Source organism: Tachypleus tridentatus, chromosome 10 (genome assembly GCF_004210375.1).
Source record: "Tachypleus tridentatus isolate NWPU-2018 chromosome 10, ASM421037v1, whole genome shotgun sequence".
NCBI lineage: Eukaryota > Metazoa > Arthropoda > Merostomata > Xiphosura > Limulidae > Tachypleus > Tachypleus tridentatus.
This window is the reverse complement of record NC_134834.1, coordinates 6,672,364-6,692,937: the sequence shown is the minus strand read 5'-3', so window position 1 is coordinate 6,692,937 and position 20,574 is coordinate 6,672,364. Positions and strand designations below refer to the sequence as shown.

The window sequence follows — 20,574 nt, the reverse complement described above, 5'->3', positions numbered from 1 at the left end:
AGAAATGTGTATTCTTATGATAATGCCATCAAAAATATTTACATCTTGCTTAATTAGCTGAGTGTAATTCTTTTGTGTGTGTGCTTATATTTATGAATATGCTTATTAATGTGTTTGTGCAGGATTACTTTGACATAATTCGAAGCCAATGGATTTATCGACTATTAAACGAAAGCTAGATACTGGACAGTACCAAGATCCATGGCAGTATGTGGATGACTTATGGTTGATGTTTGATAATGCCTGGTTGTATAATAGGAAAACATCCGTGTTTATAGATATTGTACAAAGGTATATTTGTATGTTTGATTTTGTTTTAATTTTTTGAAAACATTTTTGTTTGTGGGATAGTGTTATTCACTTGAAATGAGATTTATGCTATGCATAATGCTGCCATAAACTAACATGGAATAATTAAAACATACTTTATATTTTGTTTCATGCAGCTTGCAGAAGTTTTTGAGCAAGAAATAGACCCAGTCATGCAATCTCTTGGTTACTGTTGTGGAAGAAAGTATGTTTTTCAGCCCCAAGTCTTGTGTTGCTATGGCAAGCAACTTTGTACCATACCAAGGGATGCAAAATACTGGAGTTATCAAAACAGGTTAGTAACTTTGATTAGTTTCGTTGAAACTGATTAGTTTGCATAACAGTGCATCAGTTAGTAACTTTGATTAGTTTCATTGTAGCTGATTAGTTTGTTTAACAGTGCATCAGTTAGTAACTTTGATCAGTTTCATTACAGCTGATTAGTTTGTTTAACAGTGCATCAGTAAGTAATTTTGATTAGTTTCATTGTAGCTGATTAGTTTGTTTAATAATGCATCAGTAAGTAACTTTTCATTGTAGCTGATTAGTTTGTTTAACAGTGCATCAGTAAGTAACTTTTCATTGTAGCTGATTAGTTTGTTTAATAATGCATCAGTAAGTAACTTTTCATTGTAGCTGATTAGTTTGTTTAACAGTGCATCAGTAAGTAACTTTTCATTGTAGCTGATTAGTTTGTTTAATAATGCATCAGTAAGTAACTTTTCATTGTAGCTGATTAGTTTGTTTAACAGTGCATCAGTAAGTAACTTTTCATTGTAGCTGATTAGTTTGTTTAACAGTGCATCAGTTAGTAACTTTTCATTGTAGCTGATTAGTTTGTTTAACAGTGCATCAGTAAGTAACTTTTCATTGTAGCTGATTAGTTTGTTTAATAATGCATCAGTAAGTAACTTTTCATTGTAGCTGATTAGTTTGTTTAACAGTGCATCAGTTAGTAACTTTTCATTGTAGCTGATTAGTTTGTTTAACAGTGCATCAGTAAGTAACTTTTCATTGTAGCTGATTAGTTTGTTTAACAGTGCATCAGTAAGTAACTTTTCATTGTAGCTGATTAGTTTGTTTAATAATGCATCAGTAAGTAACTTTTCATTGTAGCTGATTAGTTTGTTTAACAGTGCATCAGTAAGTAACTTTTCATTGTAGCTGATTAGTTTGTTTAACAGTGCATCAGTAAGTAACTTTTCATTGTAGCTGATTAGTTTGTTTAATAATGCATCAGTAAGTAACTTTTCATTGTAGCTGATTAGTTTGTTTAACAGTGCATCAGTAAGTAACTTTTCATTGTAGCTGATTAGTTTGTTTAACAGTGCATCAGTAAGTAACTTTTCATTGTAGCTGATTAGTTTATTTAATAATGCATCAGTAAGTAACTTTTCATTGTAGCTGATTAGTTTGTTTAACAGTGCATCAGTAAGTAACTTTTCATTGTAGCTGATTAGTTTGTTTAACAGTGCATCAGTTAGTAACTTTTCATTGTAGCTGATTAGTTTGTTTAACAGTGCATCAGTAAGTAACTTTTCATTGTAGCTGATTAGTTTGTTTAACAGTGCATCAGTAAGTAACTTTTCATTGTAGCTGATTAGTTTGTTTAATAATGCATCAGTAAGTAACTTTTCATTGTAGCTGATTAGTTTGTTTAACAGTGCATCAGTAAGTAACTTTTCATTGTAGCTGATTAGTTTGTTTAATAATGCATCAGTAAGTAACTTTTCATTGTAGCTGATTAGTTTGTTTAACAGTGCATCAGTAAGTAACTTTTCATTGTAGCTGATTAGTTTGTTTAACAGTGCATCAGTAAGTAACTTTTCATTGTAGCTGATTAGTTTGTTTAACAGTGCATCAGTAAGTAACTTTTCATTGTAGCTGATTAGTTTGTTTAACAGTGCATCAGTTAGTAACTTTTCATTGTAGCTGATTAGTTTGTTTAACAGTGCATCAGTAAGTAACTTTTCATTGTAGCTGATTAGTTTGTTTAACAGTGCATCAGTAAGTAACTTTTCATTGTAGCTGATTAGTTTGTTTAATAATGCATCAGTAAGTAACTTTTCATTGTAGCTGATTAGTTTGTTTAACAGTGCATCAGTAAGTAACTTTTCATTGTAGCTGATTAGTTTGTTTAATAATGCATCAGTAAGTAACTTTTCATTGTAGCTGATTAGTTTGTTTAACAGTGCATCAGTAAGTAACTTTTCATTGTAGCTGATTAGTTTGTTTAACAGTGCATCAGTAAGTAACTTTTCATTGTAGCTGATTAGTTTGTTTAACAGTGCATCAGTAAGTAACTTTTCATTGTAGCTGATTAGTTTGTTTAACAGTGCATCAGTAAGTAACTTTTCATTGTAGCTGATTAGTTTGTTTAACAGTGCATCAGTAAGTAACTTTTCATTGTAGCTGATTAGTTTGTTTAACAGTGCATCAGTAAGTAACTTTTCATTGTAGCTGATTAGTTTGTTTAATTTGCATCAGTAAGTAACTTTTCATTGTAGCTGATTAGTTTGTTTAACAGTGCATCAGTAAGTAACTTTTCATTGTAGCTGATTAGTTTGTTTAACAGTGCATCAGTAAGTAACTTTTCATTGTAGCTGATTAGTTTGTTTAACAGTGCATCAGTAAGTAACTTTTCATTGTAGCTGATTAGTTTGTTTAACAGTGCATCAGTAAGTAACTTTTCATTGTAGCTGATTAGTTTGTTTAACAGTGCATCAGTAAGTAACTTTTCATTGTAGCTGATTAGTTTGTTTAACAGTGCATCAGTAAGTAACTTTTCATTGTAGCTGATTAGTTTGTTTAACAGTGCATCAGTAAGTAACTTTTCATTGTAGCTGATTAGTTTGTTTAACAGTGCATCAGTAAGTAACTTTTCATTGTAGCTGATTAGTTTGTTTAACAGTGCATCAGTAAGTAACTTTTCATTGTAGCTGATTAGTTTGTTTAACAGTGCATCAGTAAGTAACTTTTCATTGTAGCTGATTAGTTTGTTTAACAGTGCATCAGTAAGTAACTTTTCATTGTAGCTGATTAGTTTGTTTAATAATGCATCAGTAAGTAACTTTTCATTGTAGCTGATTAGTTTGTTTAACAGTGCATCAGTAAGTAACTTTTCATTGTAGCTGATTAGTTTGTTTAATAATGCATCAGTAAGTAACTTTTCATTGTAGCTGATTAGTTTGTTTAACAGTGCATCAGTAAGTAACTTTTCATTGTAGCTGATTAGTTTGTTTAACAGTGCATCAGTAAGTAACTTTTCATTGTAGCTGATTAGTTTGTTTAACAGTGCATCAGTAAGTAACTTTTCATTGTAGCTGATTAGTTTGTTTAACAGTGCATCAGTAAGTAACTTTTCATTGTAGCTGATTAGTTTGTTTAACAGTGCATCAGTAAGTAACTTTTCATTGTAGCTGATTAGTTTGTTTAACAGTGCATCAGTAAGTAACTTTTCATTGTAGCTGATTAGTTTGTTTAACAATGCATCAGTAAGTAAGCTGATTAGTTTGTTTAGCAGTGCATCAGTTAGTTTTCATTGTAGCTGATTAGTTTGTTTAACAGTCAGTAAGTAACTTTTCATTGTAGCTGATTAGTTTGTTTAACAGTGCATCAGTAAGTAACTTTTCATTGTAGCTGATTAGTTTGTTTAACAGTGCATCAGTAAGTAACTTTTCATTGTAGCTGATTAGTTTGTTTAACAGTGCATCAGTAAGTAACTTTTCATTGTAGCTGATTAGTTTGTTTAACAGTGCATCAGTAAGTAACTTTTCATTGTAGCTGATTAGTTTGTTTAACAGTGCATCAGTAAGTAACTTTTCATTGTAGCTGATTAGTTTGTTTAACAGTGCATCAGTAAGTAACTTTTCATTGTAGCTGATTAGTTTGTTTAACAGTGCATCAGTAAGTAACTTTTCATTGTAGCTGATTAGTTTGTTTAACAGTGCATCAGTAAGTAACTTTTCATTGTAGCTGATTAGTTTGTTTAACAGTGCATCAGTAAGTAACTTTTCATTGTAGCTGATTAGTTTGTTTAACAGTGCATCAGTAAGTAACTTTTCATTGTAGCTGATTAGTTTGTTTAACAGTGCATCAGTAAGTAACTTTTCATTGTAGCTGATTAGTTTGTTTAACAGTGCATCAGTAAGTAACTTTTCATTGTAGCTGATTAGTTTGTTTAACAGTGCATCAGTAAGTAACTTTTCATTGTAGCTGATTAGTTTGTTTAACAGTGCATCAGTTTAACTTTTCATTGTGCTGATTAGTTTGTTTAAGTCAGTAAGTAACTTTCATTGTAGCTGATTAGTTTGTTTAACAGTGCATCAGTAAGTAACTTTTCATTGTAGCTGATTAGTTTGTTTAATAGTGCATCAGTAAGTAACTTTTCATTGTAGCTGATTAGTTTGTTTAACAGTGCATCAGTAAGTAACTTTTCATTGTAGCTGATTAGTTTGTTTAACAGTGCATCAGTAAGTAACTTTTCATTGTAGCTGATTAGTTTGTTTAACAGTGCATCAGTAAGTAACTTTTCATTGTAGCTGATTAGTTTGTTTAACAGTGCATCAGTAAGTAACTTTTCATTGTAGCTGATTAGTTTGTTTAACAGTGCATCAGTAAGTAACTTTTCATTGTAGCTGATTAGTTTGTTTAACAGTGCATCAGTAAGTAACTTTTCATTGTAGCTGATTAGTTTGTTTAACAGTGCATCAGTAAGTAACTTTTCATTGTAGCTGATTAGTTTGTTTAACAGTGCATCAGTAAGTAACTTTTCATTGTAGCTGATTAGTTTGTTTAACAGTGCATCAGTAAGTAACTTTTCATTGTAGTAGCTGATTAGTAACTTGTTTAAACAGTGCATCAGTAAGTAACTTTTCATTGTAGCTGATTAGTTTGTTTAACAGTGCATCAGTAAGTAACTTTTCATTGTAGCTGATTAGTTTGTTTAACAGTGCATCAGTAAGTAACTTTTCATTGTAGCTGATTAGTTTGTTTAACAGTGCATCAGTAAGTAACTTTTCATTGTAGCTGATTAGTTTGTTTAACAGTGCATCAGTAAGTAACTTTTCATTGTAGCTGATTAGTTTGTTTAACAGTGCATCAGTAAGTAACTTTTCATTGTAGCTGATTAGTTTGTTTAACAGTGCATCAGTAAGTAACTTTTCATTGTAGCTGATTAGTTTGTTTAACAGTGCATCAGTAAGTAACTTTTCATTGTAGCTGATTAGTTTGTTTAACAGTGCATCAGTAAGTAACTTTTCATTGTAGCTGATTAGTTTGTTTAACAGTGCATCAGTAAGTAACTTTTCATTGTAGCTGATTAGTTTGTTTAACAGTGCATCAGTAAGTAACTTTTCATTGTAGCTGATTAGTTTGTTTAACAGTGCATCAGTGTAACTTTTCATTGTAGCTGATTAGTTTGTTTAACAGTGCATCAGTAAGTAACTTTTCATTGTAGCTGATTAGTTTGTTTAACAGTGCATCAGTAAGTAACTTTTCATTGTAGCTGATTAGTTTGTTTAACAGTGCATCAGTAAGTAACTTTTCATTGTAGCTGATTAGTTTGTTTAACAGTGCATCAGTAAGTAACTTTTCATTGTAGCTGATTAGTTTGTTTAACAGTGCATCAGTAAGTAACTTTTCATTGTAGCTGATTAGTTTGTTTAACAGTGCATCAGTAAGTAACTTTTCATTGTAGCTGATTAGTTTGTTTAACAGTGCATCAGTAAGTAACTTTTCATTGTAGCTGATTAGTTTGTTTAACAGTGCATCAGTAAGTAACTTTTCATTGTAGCTGATTAGTTTGTTTAACAGTGCATCAGTAAGTAACTTTTCATTGTAGCTGATTAGTTTGTTTAACAGTGCATCAGTAAGTAACTTTTCATTGTAGCTGATTAGTTTGTTTAACAGTGCATCAGTAAGTAACTTTTCATTGTAGCTGATTAGTTTGTTTAACAGTGCATCAGTAAGTAACTTTTCATTGTAGCTGATTAGTTTGTTTAACAGTGCATCAGTAAGTAACTTTTCATTGTAGCTGATTAGTTTGTTTAACAGTGCATCAGTAAGTAACTTTTCATTGTAGCTGATTAGTTTGTTTAACAGTGCATCAGTAAGTAACTTTTCATTGTAGCTGATTAGTTTGTTTAACAGTGCATCAGTAAGTAACTTTTCATTGTAGCTGATTAGTTTGTTTAACAGTGCATCAGTAAGTAACTTTTCATTGTAGCTGATTAGTTTGTTTAACAGTGCATCAGTAAGTAACTTTTCATTGTAGCTGATTAGTTTGTTTAACAGTGCATCAGTAAGTAACTTTTCATTGTAGCTGATTAGTTTGTTTAACAGTGCATCAGTAAGTAACTTTTCATTGTAGCTGATTAGTTTGTTTAACAGTGCATCAGTAAGTAACTTTTCATTGTAGCTGATTAGTTTGTTTAACAGTGCATCAGTAAGTAACTTTTCATTGTAGCTGATTAGTTTGTTTAACAGTGCATCAGTAAGTAACTTTTCATTGTAGCTGATTAGTTTGTTTAACAGTGCATCAGTAAGTAACTTTTCATTGTAGCTGATTAGTTTGTTTAACAGTGCATCAGTAAGTAACTTTTCATTGTAGCTGATTAGTTTGTTTAACAGTGCATCAGTAAGTAACTTTTCATTGTAGCTGATTAGTTTGTTTAACAGTGCATCAGTAAGTAACTTTTCATTGTAGCTGATTAGTTTGTTTAACAGTGCATCAGTAAGTAACTTTTCATTGTAGCTGATTAGTTTGTTTAACAGTGCATCAGTAAGTAACTTTTCATTGTAGCTGATTAGTTTGTTTAACAGTGCATCAGTAAGTAACTTTTCATTGTAGCTGATTAGTTTGTTTAACAGTGCATCAGTAAGTAACTTTTCATTGTAGCTGATTAGTTTGTTTAACAGTGCATCAGTAAGTAACTTTTCATTGTAGCTGATTAGTTTGTTTAACAGTGCATCAGTAAGTAACTTTTCATTGTAGCTGATTAGTTTGTTTAACAGTGCATCAGTAAGTAACTTTTCATTGTAGCTGATTAGTTTGTTTAATAGTGCATCAGTAAGTAACTTTTCATTGTAGCTGATTAGTTTGTTTAACAGTGCATCAGTAAGTAACTTTTCATTGTAGCTGATTAGTTTGTTTAACAGTGCATCAGTAAGTAACTTTTCATTGTAGCTGATTAGTTTGTTTAACAGTGCATCAGTAAGTAACTTTTCATTGTAGCTGATTAGTTTGTTTAACAGTGCATCAGTAAGTAACTTTTCATTGTAGCTGATTAGTTTGTTTAACAGTGCATCAGTAAGTAACTTTTCATTGTAGCTGATTAGTTTGTTTAACAGTGCATCAGTAAGTAACTTTTCATTGTAGCTGATTAGTTTGTTTAACAGTGCATCAGTAAGTAACTTTTCATTGTAGCTGATTAGTTTGTTTAATAATGCATCAGTAAGTAACTTTTCATTGTAGCTGATTAGTTTGTTTAACAGTGCATCAGTAAGTAACTTTTCATTGTAGCTGATTAGTTTGTTTAATAATGCATCAGTAAGTAACTTTTCATTGTAGCTGATTAGTTTGTTTAACAGTGCATCAGTAAGTAACTTTTCATTGTAGCTGATTAGTTTGTTTAACAGTGCATCAGTTAGTAACTTTTCATTGTAGCTGATTAGTTTGTTTAACAGTGCATCAGTAAGTAACTTTTCATTGTAGCTGATTAGTTTGTTTAATAATGCATCAGTAAGTAACTTTTCATTGTAGCTGATTAGTTTGTTTAACAGTGCATCAGTTAGTAACTTTTCATTGTAGCTGATTAGTTTGTTTAACAGTGCATCAGTAAGTAACTTTTCATTGTAGCTGATTAGTTTGTTTAACAGTGCATCAGTAAGTAACTTTTCATTGTAGCTGATTAGTTTGTTTAATAATGCATCAGTAAGTAACTTTTCATTGTAGCTGATTAGTTTGTTTAACAGTGCATCAGTAAGTAACTTTTCATTGTAGCTGATTAGTTTGTTTAATAATGCATCAGTAAGTAACTTTTCATTGTAGCTGATTAGTTTGTTTAACAGTGCATCAGTTAGTAACTTTTCATTGTAGCTGATTAGTTTGTTTAACAGTGCATCAGTTAGTAACTTTTCATTGTAGCTGATTAGTTTGTTTAACAGTGCATCAGTAAGTAACTTTTCATTGTAGCTGATTAGTTTGTTTAACAGTGCATCAGTAAGTAACTTTTCATTGTAGCTGATTAGTTTGTTTAACAGTGCATCAGTAAGTAACTTTTCATTGTAGCTGATTAGTTTGTTTAACAGTGCATCAGTTAGTAACTTTTCATTGTAGCTGATTAGTTTGTTTAACAGTGCATCAGTAAGTAACTTTTCATTGTAGCTGATTAGTTTGTTTAACAGTGCATCAGTAAGTAACTTTTCATTGTAGCTGATTAGTTTGTTTAACAGTGCATCAGTAAGTAACTTTTCATTGTAGCTGATTAGTTTGTTTAATAATGCATCAGTAAGTAACTTTTCATTGTAGCTGATTAGTTTGTTTAACAGTGCATCAGTTAGTAACTTTTCATTGTAGCTGATTAGTTTGTTTAACAGTGCATCAGTTAGTAACTTTGATTAGTTTCATTGTAGCTGATTAGTTTGTTTAATAATGCATCAGTTATGAAGTAATTGATTTTAGTTTCATGCACAATGAGTTTTACTCTGGTAAAACCTATTATTATTTTCAACTTAAAATGTTATTGATAGAAAAGGAAACATCATGTTCAGTATAATTGTTATTGATAGAAAAGGAAACATCATGTTCAGTATAATTGTTATTGATAGAAAAGGAAACATCATGTTCAGTAAACATCATGTTCAGTAAACATCATGTTCAGTATAATTGTTATTGATAGAAAAGGAAACATCATGTTCAGTATAATTGTTATTGATAGAAAAGGAAACATCATGTTCAGTATAATTGTTATTGATAGAAAAGGAAACATCATGTTCAGTATAATTGTTATTGATAGAAAAGGAAACATCATGTTCAGTATAATTGTTATTGATAGAAAAGGAAACATCATGTTCAGTATAATTGTTATTGATAGAAAAGGAAACATCATGTTCAGTATAATTGTTATTGATAGAAAAGGAAACATCATGTTCAGTATAATTGTTATTGATAGAAAAGGAAACATCATGTTCAGTATAATTGTTATTGATAGAAAAGGAAACATCATGTTCAGTATAATTGTTATTGATAGAAAAGGAAACATCATGTTCAGTATAATTGTTTGTTTTTGTAGTGTGAGAAGAGAGAGAATTTTTATTACATTTTGTAAGAAACCATCTGATATTTACCAAGCCTCAAAGTTAAATAGAATTTGGTTTTGAATAATGTAAAAGTTTATTTTTTTTATTCTGTTTGGTGAAAATTGTAGCACGTTTTTGCAATGATGATAGTTTATTAATTGTAAAATGATATTTTGGAGTTAAAGCCTGTGCCAGGTAACTGATGTCATATGTGCATTCCTTAAAACAGGTATACCTACTGTCAGAGATGTTTTGCTGAGATTCAAGGTGACACTGTAACACTAGGAGATGATCCAACAGCCCCTCAAACGTAAGTTTTTTATGTTTAGGATAGTGATTTCCAACATTATAAAAGTTATAAAATAGTTATAGTACAGTTATAAAATAACTGTACAAGGAGTGATCATTTCATGTTATAAAATAACTGTACAAGGAGTGATCATTTCATGTTATAAAATAACTGTACAAGGAGTGATCATTTCATGTTATAAAATAACTGTACAAGGGGTGATCATTTCATGTTATAAAATAACTACAAGGAGTGATCATTACGTTATAACTGTACAAGGGTGGTCATTACATGTTATAAAATAACTGTACAAGGGGTGATCATTTCATGTTATAAAATAACTGTACAAGGAGTGATCATTTCATGTTATAAAATAACTGTACAAGGAGTGATCATTTCATGTTATAAAATAACTGTACAAGGAGTGATCATTTCATGTTATAAAATAACTACAAGGAGTGATCATTACGTTATAACTGTACAAGGGGTGGTCATTACATGTTATAAAATAACTGTACAAGGGTGATCATTTCATGTTATAAAATAACTGTACAAGGAGTGATCATTTCATGTTATAAAATAACTACAAGGAGTGATCATTACGTTATAACTGTACAAGGGGTGGTCATTACATGTTATAAAATAACTGTACAAGGGGTGATCATTTCATGTTATAAAATAACTGTACAAGGGGTGATCATTTCATGTTATAAAATAACTGTACAAGGAGTGATCATTTCATGTTATAAAATAACTACAAGGAGTGATCATTACGTTATAACTGTACAAGGGGTGGTCATTACATGTTATAAAATAACTGTACAAGGGGTGATCATTTCATGTTATAAAATAACTGTACAAGGAGTGATCATTTCATGTTATAAAATAACTGTACAAGGAGTGATCATTACATGTTATAAAATAACTGTACAAGGAGTGATCATTTCATGTTATAAAATAACTGTACAAGGAGTGATCATTACATGTTATAAAATAACTGTACAAGGAGTGATCATTAGATGTTATAAAATAACTGTACAAGGAGTGATCATTACATGTTATAAAATAACTGTTTATTTACATTGTACAGGCTTGTGTTGATGTGAGAATTTGTCATATTGGACTAATTTTACCAAACATTTAATTATCAGCCAACCTCAGTTCTGTGGTATAAGAAGTGAGAAAGAACAAAGAATAGTTTTTATGTACATTACAAACCTTCAGATTTATTTATAACATTCATTTATTTTTAGTACAATTCCCAAGGATCAGTTTGAAGAATTGAAAAATGATCACCTGGAACTTGAACCGTACGTACCATATCTCTGATTAAAAATCCTAAATAACTAATAAGGTTATGATCTTTTATCTGTTGGGCCTATTTATACTTTTTTGAGTTGCATCTTTACAGCCTCTGTTTTTTAATTCTATTGGTCAGTATCTGTACAATATTCTAAATTAGTAATTCTATTTGTCAGTATCTGTACAATATTCTAAATTAGTAATTCTATTTGTCAGTATCTGTACAATATTCTAAATTAGTAATTCTATTTGTCAGTATCTGTACAATATTCTAAATTACTAATTCTGTTGGTCGGTATCTGTACAATATTCTAAATTACTAATTCTGTTGGTCGGTATCTGTATAATATTCTAAATTACTAATTCTATTGGTCAGTATCTGTACAATATTCTAAATTACTAATTCTATTGGTCAGTATCTGTACAATATTCTAAGTTACTAATTCTATTGGTCGGTATCTGTATAATATTCTAAATTGCTAATTCTGTTGGTTAGTATTTGTACAATATTCTAAATTACTAATTCTATTTGTCAGTATCTGTACAATATTCTAAATTACTAATTCTATTTGTCAGTATCTGTACAATATTCTAAATTGCTAATTCTGTTGGTCGGTATCTGTATAATATTCTAAATTACTAATTCTATTGGTCAGTACCTGTACAATATTCTAAATTACTAATTCTATTGGTCGGTATCTGTACAATATTCTAAATTACTAATTCTATTGCTCGGTATCTGTACAATATACTAAATTACTAATTCTATTGGTCAGTATCTGTACAATATTCTAAGCTACTAATGCTATTGGTCGGTATCTGTACAATATTCTAAATTACTAATTCCATTGGTCAGTATCTGTACAATATTCTAAGTTACTAATTCTATTGGTCAGTATCTGTATAATATTCTAAATTACTAATTCTATTGGTCAGTATCTGTACAATATTCTAAATTACTAATTCTATTGGTCGGTATCTGTACAATATTCTAAGTTACTAATGCTATTGGTCGGTATCTGTACAATATTCTAAATTACTAATTCTATTGGTCGGTATCTGTACAATATTCTAAATTACTAATTCTATTGGTCGGTATCTGTACAATATTCTAAATTACTAATTCTATTGGTCAGTATCTGTACAATATTCTAAGTTACTAATTCTGTTGGTCAGTATCTGTACAATATTCTAAATTACTAATTCTGTTGCTCAGTATCTGTACAATATTCTAAATTACTAATTCTGTTGCTCGGTATCTGTACAATATTCTAAGTTACTAATTCTATTGGTCGGTATCTGTATAATATTCTAAATTGCTAATTCTGTTGGTTAGTATCTGTACAATATTCTAAATTACTAATTCTATTTGTCAGTATCTGTACAATATTCTAAATTACTAATTCTATTTGTCAGTATCTGTACAATATTCTAAATTGCTAATTCTGTTGGTCAGTATCTGTACAATATTCTAAATTGCTAATTCTGTTGGTCGGTATCTGTATAATATTCTAAATTACTAATTCTATTGGTCAGTATCTGTACAATATTCTAAATTACTAATTCTATTGGTCGGTATCTGTACAATATTCTAAATTACTAATTCAATTGGTCGGTATCTGTACAATATTCTAAGTTACTAATGTTATTGGTCGGTATCTGTACAATATTCTAAATTACTAATTCTATTGGTCAGTATCTGTACAATATTCTAAGTTACTAATTCTATTGGTCAGTATCTGTACAATATTCTAAGTTACTAATTCTATTGGTCAGTATCTGTACAATATTCTAAATTACTAATTTTTTTGGTCAGTATCTGTACAATATTCTAAATTACTAATTCTATTGGTCAGTATTTGTACAATATTCTAAGTTACTAATTCTATTGGTCAGTATCTGTACAATATTCTAAGTTACTAACTCTATTGGTCAGTATCTGTACAATATTCTAAATTACTAATTCTATTGGTCAGTATCTGTACAATATACTAAATTACTAATTCTATTGGTCAGTATCTGTACAATATTCTAAGCTACTAATGCTATTGGTCGGTATCTGTACAATATTCTAAATTACTAATTCCATTGGTCAGTATCTGTACAATATTCTAAGTTACTAATTCTGTTGGTCGGTATCTGTACAATATTCTAAGTTACTAATGGTATTGGTCGGTATCTGTACAATATTCTAAATTACTAATTCCATTGGTCAGTATCTGTACAATATTCTAAGTTACTAATTCTATTGGTCAGTATCTGTATAATATTCTAAATTACTAATTCTATTGGTCAGTATCTGTACAATATTCTAAATTACTAATTCTATTGGTCGGTATCTGTACAATATTCTAAGTTACTAATGCTATTGGTCGGTATCTGTACAATATTCTAAATTACTAATTCTATTGGTCGGTATCTGTACAATATTCTAAATTACTAATTCTATTGGTCGGTATCTGTACAATATTCTAAATTACTAATTCTATTGGTCAGTATCTGTACAATATTCTAAGTTACTAATTCTGTTGGTCAGTATCTGTACAATATTCTAAATTACTAATTCTGTTGCTCAGTATCTGTACAATATTCTAAATTACTAATTCTGTTGCTCGGTATCTGTACAATATTCTAAGTTACTAATTCTATTGGTCGGTATCTGTATAATATTCTAAATTGCTAATTCTGTTGGTTAGTATCTGTACAATATTCTAAATTACTAATTCTATTTGTCAGTATCTGTACAATATTCTAAATTACTAATTCTATTTGTCAGTATCTGTACAATATTCTAAATTGCTAATTCTGTTGGTCAGTATCTGTACAATATTCTAAATTGCTAATTCTGTTGGTCGGTATCTGTATAATATTCTAAATTACTAATTCTATTGGTCAGTATCTGTACAATATTCTAAATTACTAATTCTATTGGTCGGTATCTGTACAATATTCTAAATTACTAATTCAATTGGTCGGTATCTGTACAATATTCTAAGTTACTAATGTTATTGGTCGGTATCTGTACAATATTCTAAATTACTAATTCTATTGGTCAGTATCTGTACAATATTCTAAGTTACTAATTCTATTGGTCAGTATCTGTACAATATTCTAAGTTACTAATTCTATTGGTCAGTATCTGTACAATATTCTAAATTACTAATTTTTTTTGGTCAGTATCTGTACAATATTCTAAATTACTAATTCTATTGGTCAGTATTTGTACAATATTCTAAGTTACTAATTCTATTGGTCAGTATCTGTACAATATTCTAAGTTACTAACTCTATTGGTCAGTATCTGTACAATATTCTAAATTACTAATTCTATTGGTCAGTATCTGTACAATATACTAAATTACTAATTCTATTGGTCAGTATCTGTACAATATTCTAAGCTACTAATGCTATTGGTCGGTATCTGTACAATATTCTAAATTACTAATTCCATTGGTCAGTATCTGTACAATATTCTAAGTTACTAATTCTGTTGGTCGGTATCTGTACAATATTCTAAGTTACTAATGGTATTGGTCGGTATCTGTACAATATTCTAAATTACTAATTCTATTGGTCGGGATCTGTACAATATTCTAAATTACTAATTCTATTGGTCGGGATCTGTACAATATTCTAAATTACTAATTCTATTGGTCGGTATCTGTACAATATTCTAAGTTACTAATTCTATTGGTCGGTATCTGTACAATATTCTAAGTTACTAATTGTATTGACATTAGATTTATAATTCAATTTTTTTAAACAGAGGCTACAAAGTTATTGGTGTTGATATTGGCTACAAAGTTATTGGTGTTAATATTTTTTACTTTACTTTTGAAGTTTCATAAACTTTCTCGTTGGACACAATGATTTTGTATTAACAAAAGTTAGTTACATTCTAGATTCAAAGAAATCTTGTTTATATAGCATTGTACATAGTTGTGTCATTGTATAAACCACTGGTACAGTTGTTGTGTCATTGTATAAACCACTGGTGCAGGGGGATCTAAGGAGATATAGAACTTTAAAAATGATTCAGGAAAACTTCAGTGTTTTGTTATTACTGATCAGAATTCTTCATTTTACATATCCAAACAGTTTCAACATATCTGATGCTCATAGAAGTAATCATCTGATATATAACATTGTCCACTTGAGTAAACTGGACTGAATTTATCTGGGTTTAGCTAAGCTTGGTGGCTTTAGTGTTGCTAGACCTTAAAAATTGTTCATAGAACTTGCACGTATTACAATGCTTATGATAGAACAGACAAAGTGAAAGATTACTTATCATTGGAAAAGTCATTAAATTATTTTAAATGTAACATTATTTTCTATTATTTCAAGATCAAAAGCTTAGTAACTACAAGCATGTTTACAATTACTTTTAACTTGCATTTTATAGTTCATAGAGTAAAATACATGTATATAGTTTCGGTTTGAATTTACTTGTTGGTAAGTTTACAGGTTTAATCATAAATAAAATCGGTTGTTGAAACAGGTGTGTAAAACCTGTAAATTGTAATAAAGAAAGACCTTATGCTTGAAATACACCATAATTTTTTGATGACTAGCTTCAAAGGTATTGTATTATATCATATATAAAATATTTTATTATAGTGTTTGTAGCACGTAAAATGTGAAATGCATCTCAGATTTTTTTTTCAACTTCAGCTGATGACAGAACATTACAAAAGTTTTATTCAGCTGGTACAAACAATGTAGTACTTTACAAAGGTTTTATTTAGCTGGTACAAACAATGTAGTACTTTACAAACGGTTTTATTTAGCTGGTACAAACAACATAGTACAAACATGGTACAAACGATCGAGTACTTTACAGAAGGTTTTATTCAACTGGTACAAACAATGTAGTACTTAACAAAGGTTTTATTTAGCTGGTACAAACAACATAGTACTTTACAGAAAGTTTTATTCAACTGGTACAAACAACATAGTACTTTTATAAAAGGTTTTATTCAGCTGGTACAAACAACATAGTACAAACATGGTACAAACGATCGCAGTACTTAACAGAAGGTTTTATTCAACTGGTACAAACAACATAGTACTTTACAGAGAGTTTTATTCAACTGGTACAAACAACATAGTACTTTACAGAAGGTTTTATTCAACTGGTACAAACAACATAGTACTTTACAAAACGTTTTATTCAACTGGTACAAACAATGTAGTACTTAACAAAAGGTTTTATTTAGCTGGTACAAACAACATAGTACTTTACAGAAAGTTTTATTCAACTGGTACAAACAACATAGTACTTTTATAAAAGGTTTTATTCAGCTGGTACAAACAACATAGTACAAACATGGTACAAACGATCGCAGTACTTTACAGAAGGTTTTATTCAACTGGTACAAACAATGTAGTACTTAACAAAAGGTTTTATTTAGCTGGTACAAACAACATAGTACTTTACAGAAAGTTTTATTCAACTGGTACAAACAACATAGTACTTTTATAAAAGGTTTTATTCAGCTGGTACAAACAACATAGTACAAACATGGTACAAACGATCGCAGTAATTTTTACAGAAGGTTTTATTCAACTGGTACAAACAATGTAGTACTTAACAAAAGGTTTTATTTAGCTGGTACAAACAACATAGTACTTTACAGAAAGTTTTATTCAACTGGTACAAACAACATAGTACTTTTATAAAAGGTTTTATTCAGCTGGTACAAACAACATAGTACAAACATGGTACAAACGATCGCAGTACTTAACAGAAGGTTTTATTCAACTGGTACAAACAACATAGTAATTTTACAGAAGGTTTTATTCAACTGGTACAAACAACATAGTACTTTACAGAGGGTTTTATTCAACTGGTACAAACAACATAGTACTTTACAAAACGTTTTATTCAACTGGTACAAACAATGTAGTACTTAACAAAAGGTTTTATTTAGCTGGTACAAACAACAGTACTTTACAGAAAGTTTTATTCAACTGGTATAAACAATGTAGTACTTAACAAAAGGTTTTATTTAGCTGGTACAAACAACATAGTACTTTACAGAAAGTTTTATTCAACTGGTACAAACAACATAGTACTTTTATAAAAGGTTTTATTCAGCTGGTACAAACATGGTACAAACGATCGCAGTACTTAACAGAAGGTTTTATTCAACTGGTACAAACAACATAGTACTTTACAGAGGGTTTTATTCAACTGGTACAAACAACATAGTACTTTACAGAAGGTTTTATTCAACTGGTACAAACAACATAGTACTTTACAAAACGTTTTATTCAACTGGTACAAACAATGTAGTACTTAACAAAAGGTTTTATTTAGCTGGTACAAACAACAGTACTTTACAGAAAGTTTTATTCAACTGGTATAAACAATGTAGTACTTAACAAAAGGTTTTATTTAGCTGGTACAAACAACAGTACTTTACAGAAAGTTTTATTCAACTGGTATAAACAATGTAGTACTTAACAAAAGGTTTTATTTAGCTGGTACAAACAACAGTACTTTACAGAAAGTTTTATTCAACTGGTATAAACAATGTAGTACTTAACAAAGGTTTTATTCAACTGGTACAAACAACAGTACTTTACAGAAAGTTTTATTCAACTGGTACAAACAACATAGTACTTAACAAAGGTTTTATTCAACTGGTACAAACAACATAGTACTTTACAAAAGGTTTTATTCAGCTGGTACAAACAACATAGTACTTTACAAAGGTTTTATTCAGCTGGTACAAACAACATAGTACTTTACAAAGGTTTTATTCAACTGGTACAAACAACATAGTACTTTACAAAAGGTTTTATTCAGCTGGTACAAACAACATAGTACTTTACAAAAGGTTTTATTCAGCTGGTACAAATGACATAATACTTTACAAAAACTTTTATTCAACTGGTACAACAATGCTGTACTTCACAAATTGAGTTATTCAACTGGTGCATGTGAACTTATTTTACAAAATTGGTACAGTTACTTGATATGATAGGATTAGATTCTTTAAAAAGTAAACAAATCCTACCAGAAAACAGCAAGTCAAAATGTAGTAATAGCAGTTGTTGAAAGCAATATAAACGTTTTTTTCATGTGGGGTTTACTTAAAGCAAGTATCCTTTACTTTTCGTCACTAACAATGAAATGTAAGAATGTATCTCAGAACGGCTGGTATGGGTATTGACACTTTTATTGATAAGGAGAGAACAACGTTTCGACCTTCTTAGGTCATCTTTAGGTTAAGAAAGAAAGAGTTTGAATGTGACCGTTGACAGACACGTCTTAGGGACGAGAGTATAAATGGGTACGGGATTGTAGGGGGCGCTGCATTAAGATGTTAGGCTATTAATTAGTATAGGTATAAATAAATTTAAGGTTAGTATTTGTACTTGTTTGTTGGCTTTCTCATATATGTGTAGAAAATAGTTTTTATACATTCTGTGCAAACTGTAAATGAGGTTTGTTGTCCATTAGTATCTGTTTTCTCTCACTCTCCATCAACTTGTGTCTAGTCTACAAAACTTTGACACTGATCTACACTTAAATCGTAGTTTGTCTTTTAGCTAGTTGCACCTCAAAAAGTATTTGTAAAGACTTGTAAAAATACACGAAAGTATAGGTGAGATGTGAAGAGAAATATCCATTTTCGTAACAACATTATTTGTAACTTCCTTAAATTGGAGGACACGGCATTGATGTAACTGATACGCATGCTGCGTATCAGTTACATCATTAAATGAACGCTTCATAAAGGGTTCCCTCAAGCACATTTAGTGCTTCTAGAAAATAACACTTTCAACAGGTTGTAGGGTTACAATTTTAATAACAATTTGCAAAAAAAAAACAAAAAATCATAGTTGGGGTTTTGAGAAACCCAGTCTGAGAAAATATTTTAAGAGTCGTTTTAGTTTTGCCACATTATGAATCTCTGCTAGTGTGTAAAAGTTTGCTACAAAAGTTGTAATTTTTATAAAGATCTCTTGTTTTAATGATACATATGTAAAGCTATCTAGAATATTTTATTAATTTGTCTTTAAAATAACATTTATATTAAGTACACATGAATGTTTGATTTGTTGTCAACAAATAAAATCTTTGTGAACTTTTAGATTTGTTGAGTGTATGGAATGTGGACGGAAACTTCATCAGATATGTGTTTTATATTATGAGAACATTTGGCCTGAAGGGTGAGTATTGGTGCAACATTACTATTTTTACTGTTTTTGTACAGTGTTGTGTTTTGTGTAAGAGAGAGATTGTTATGAGAGGTTTGATAATGTAATTGTGCAATAATCAAATAAATATTTGACCCAAACACAATAAAATATGCAGTTGTAATTTAGTCTTAGAAATTAAAACGTTTTTTTGGATAGTAAATGAAATAAATGTATACATTTCTACTGGGACTTGTGCATCATAAGCTATTACTGAGTGTGTTTGTTCATACACCTGTTTAAAAAGACGCATGCCTTTTGTTGTGTTATGTTTCTTTGAGGTATTGGGTCTATTAACTGACAGATTTGTCTTGTGGGAACTAGTTAGCTCTGTTTCTAAAGTTTATATTTGTCTTGTGGGAACTAGTAAGCTCTGTTTCTAAACTCTATATTTGTCTTGTGGGAACTAGTAAGCTCTGTTTCTAAAGTCTATATTTGTCTTGTAGGAACTAGTAAGCTCTGTTTCTAAACTCTATATTTGTCTTGTGGGAACTAGTAAGCTCTGTTTCTAAAGTCTATATTTGTCTTGTGGGAACTAGTAAGCTCTGTTTCTAAAGTCTATATTTGTCTTGTGGGAACTAGTAAGCTCTGTTTCTAAACTCTATATTTGTCTTGTGGGAACTAGTAAGATCTGTTTCTAAACTCTATATTTGTCTTGTGGGAACTAGTAAGCTCTGTTTCTAAAGTCTATATTTGTCTTGTGGGAACTAGTAAGCTCTGTTTCTAAACTCTATATTTGTCTTGTGGGAACTAGTAAGCTCTGTTTCTAAACTCTATATTTGTCTTGTGGGAACTAGTAAGCTCTGTTTCTAAAGTCTATATTTGTCTTGTGGGAACTAGTAAGCTCTGTTTCTAAACTCTATATTTGTCTTGTGGGAACTAGTAAGCTCTGTTTCTAAACTCTATATTTGTCTTGTGGGAACTAGTAAGCTCTGTTTCTAAACTCTATATTTGTCTTGTGGGAACTAGTAAGCTCTGTTTCTAAACTCTATATTTGTCTTGTGGGAACTAGTAAGATCTGTTTCTAAACTCTATATTTGTCTTGTGGGAACTAGTAAGCTCTGTTTCTAAACTCTATATTTGTCTTGTGGGAACTAGTAAGCTCTGTTTCTAAACTCTATATTTGTCTTGTAGGAACTAGTAAGCTCTGTTTCTAAACTCTAT

The 20,574-nt window shown here is 30.0% G+C and overlaps 1 protein-coding gene across 1 annotated transcript; it reads left to right on the top strand.

Annotated features, from left to right (window-relative positions):
* Positions 1-148: 148 nt before the first annotated feature.
* LOC143227998 (histone lysine acetyltransferase CREBBP-like) lies at positions 149-19,412 on the top strand. Its single transcript, XM_076459348.1, has 5 exons — positions 149-291; positions 447-604; positions 9,839-9,919; positions 11,152-11,208; positions 19,306-19,412. The coding sequence occupies exons 2-5, from the start codon at positions 483-485 to the stop codon at positions 19,385-19,387; spliced, it is 342 nt and encodes a 113-aa protein (XP_076315463.1). The 5' UTR covers positions 149-291; positions 447-482; the 3' UTR covers positions 19,388-19,412.
* Positions 19,413-20,574: the final 1,162 nt, after the last annotated feature.

What these genes read in the sequence shown, in the direction of transcription:
- LOC143227998 (XM_076459348.1), top strand. Translation starts at nt 483, where the DNA reads ATGCAATCTCTTGGTTACTGTTGTGGAAGAAAGTATGTTTTTCAGCCC. An exon ending in TACTGGAGTTATCAAAACAG is followed by an intron (nt 605 to 9,838) that starts GTTAGTAACTTT and finishes TCCTTAAAACAG; the next exon opens with GTATACCTACTGTCAGAGAT. An exon ending in GATCCAACAGCCCCTCAAAC is followed by an intron (nt 9,920 to 11,151) that starts GTAAGTTTTTTA and finishes ATTTATTTTTAG; the next exon opens with TACAATTCCCAAGGATCAGT.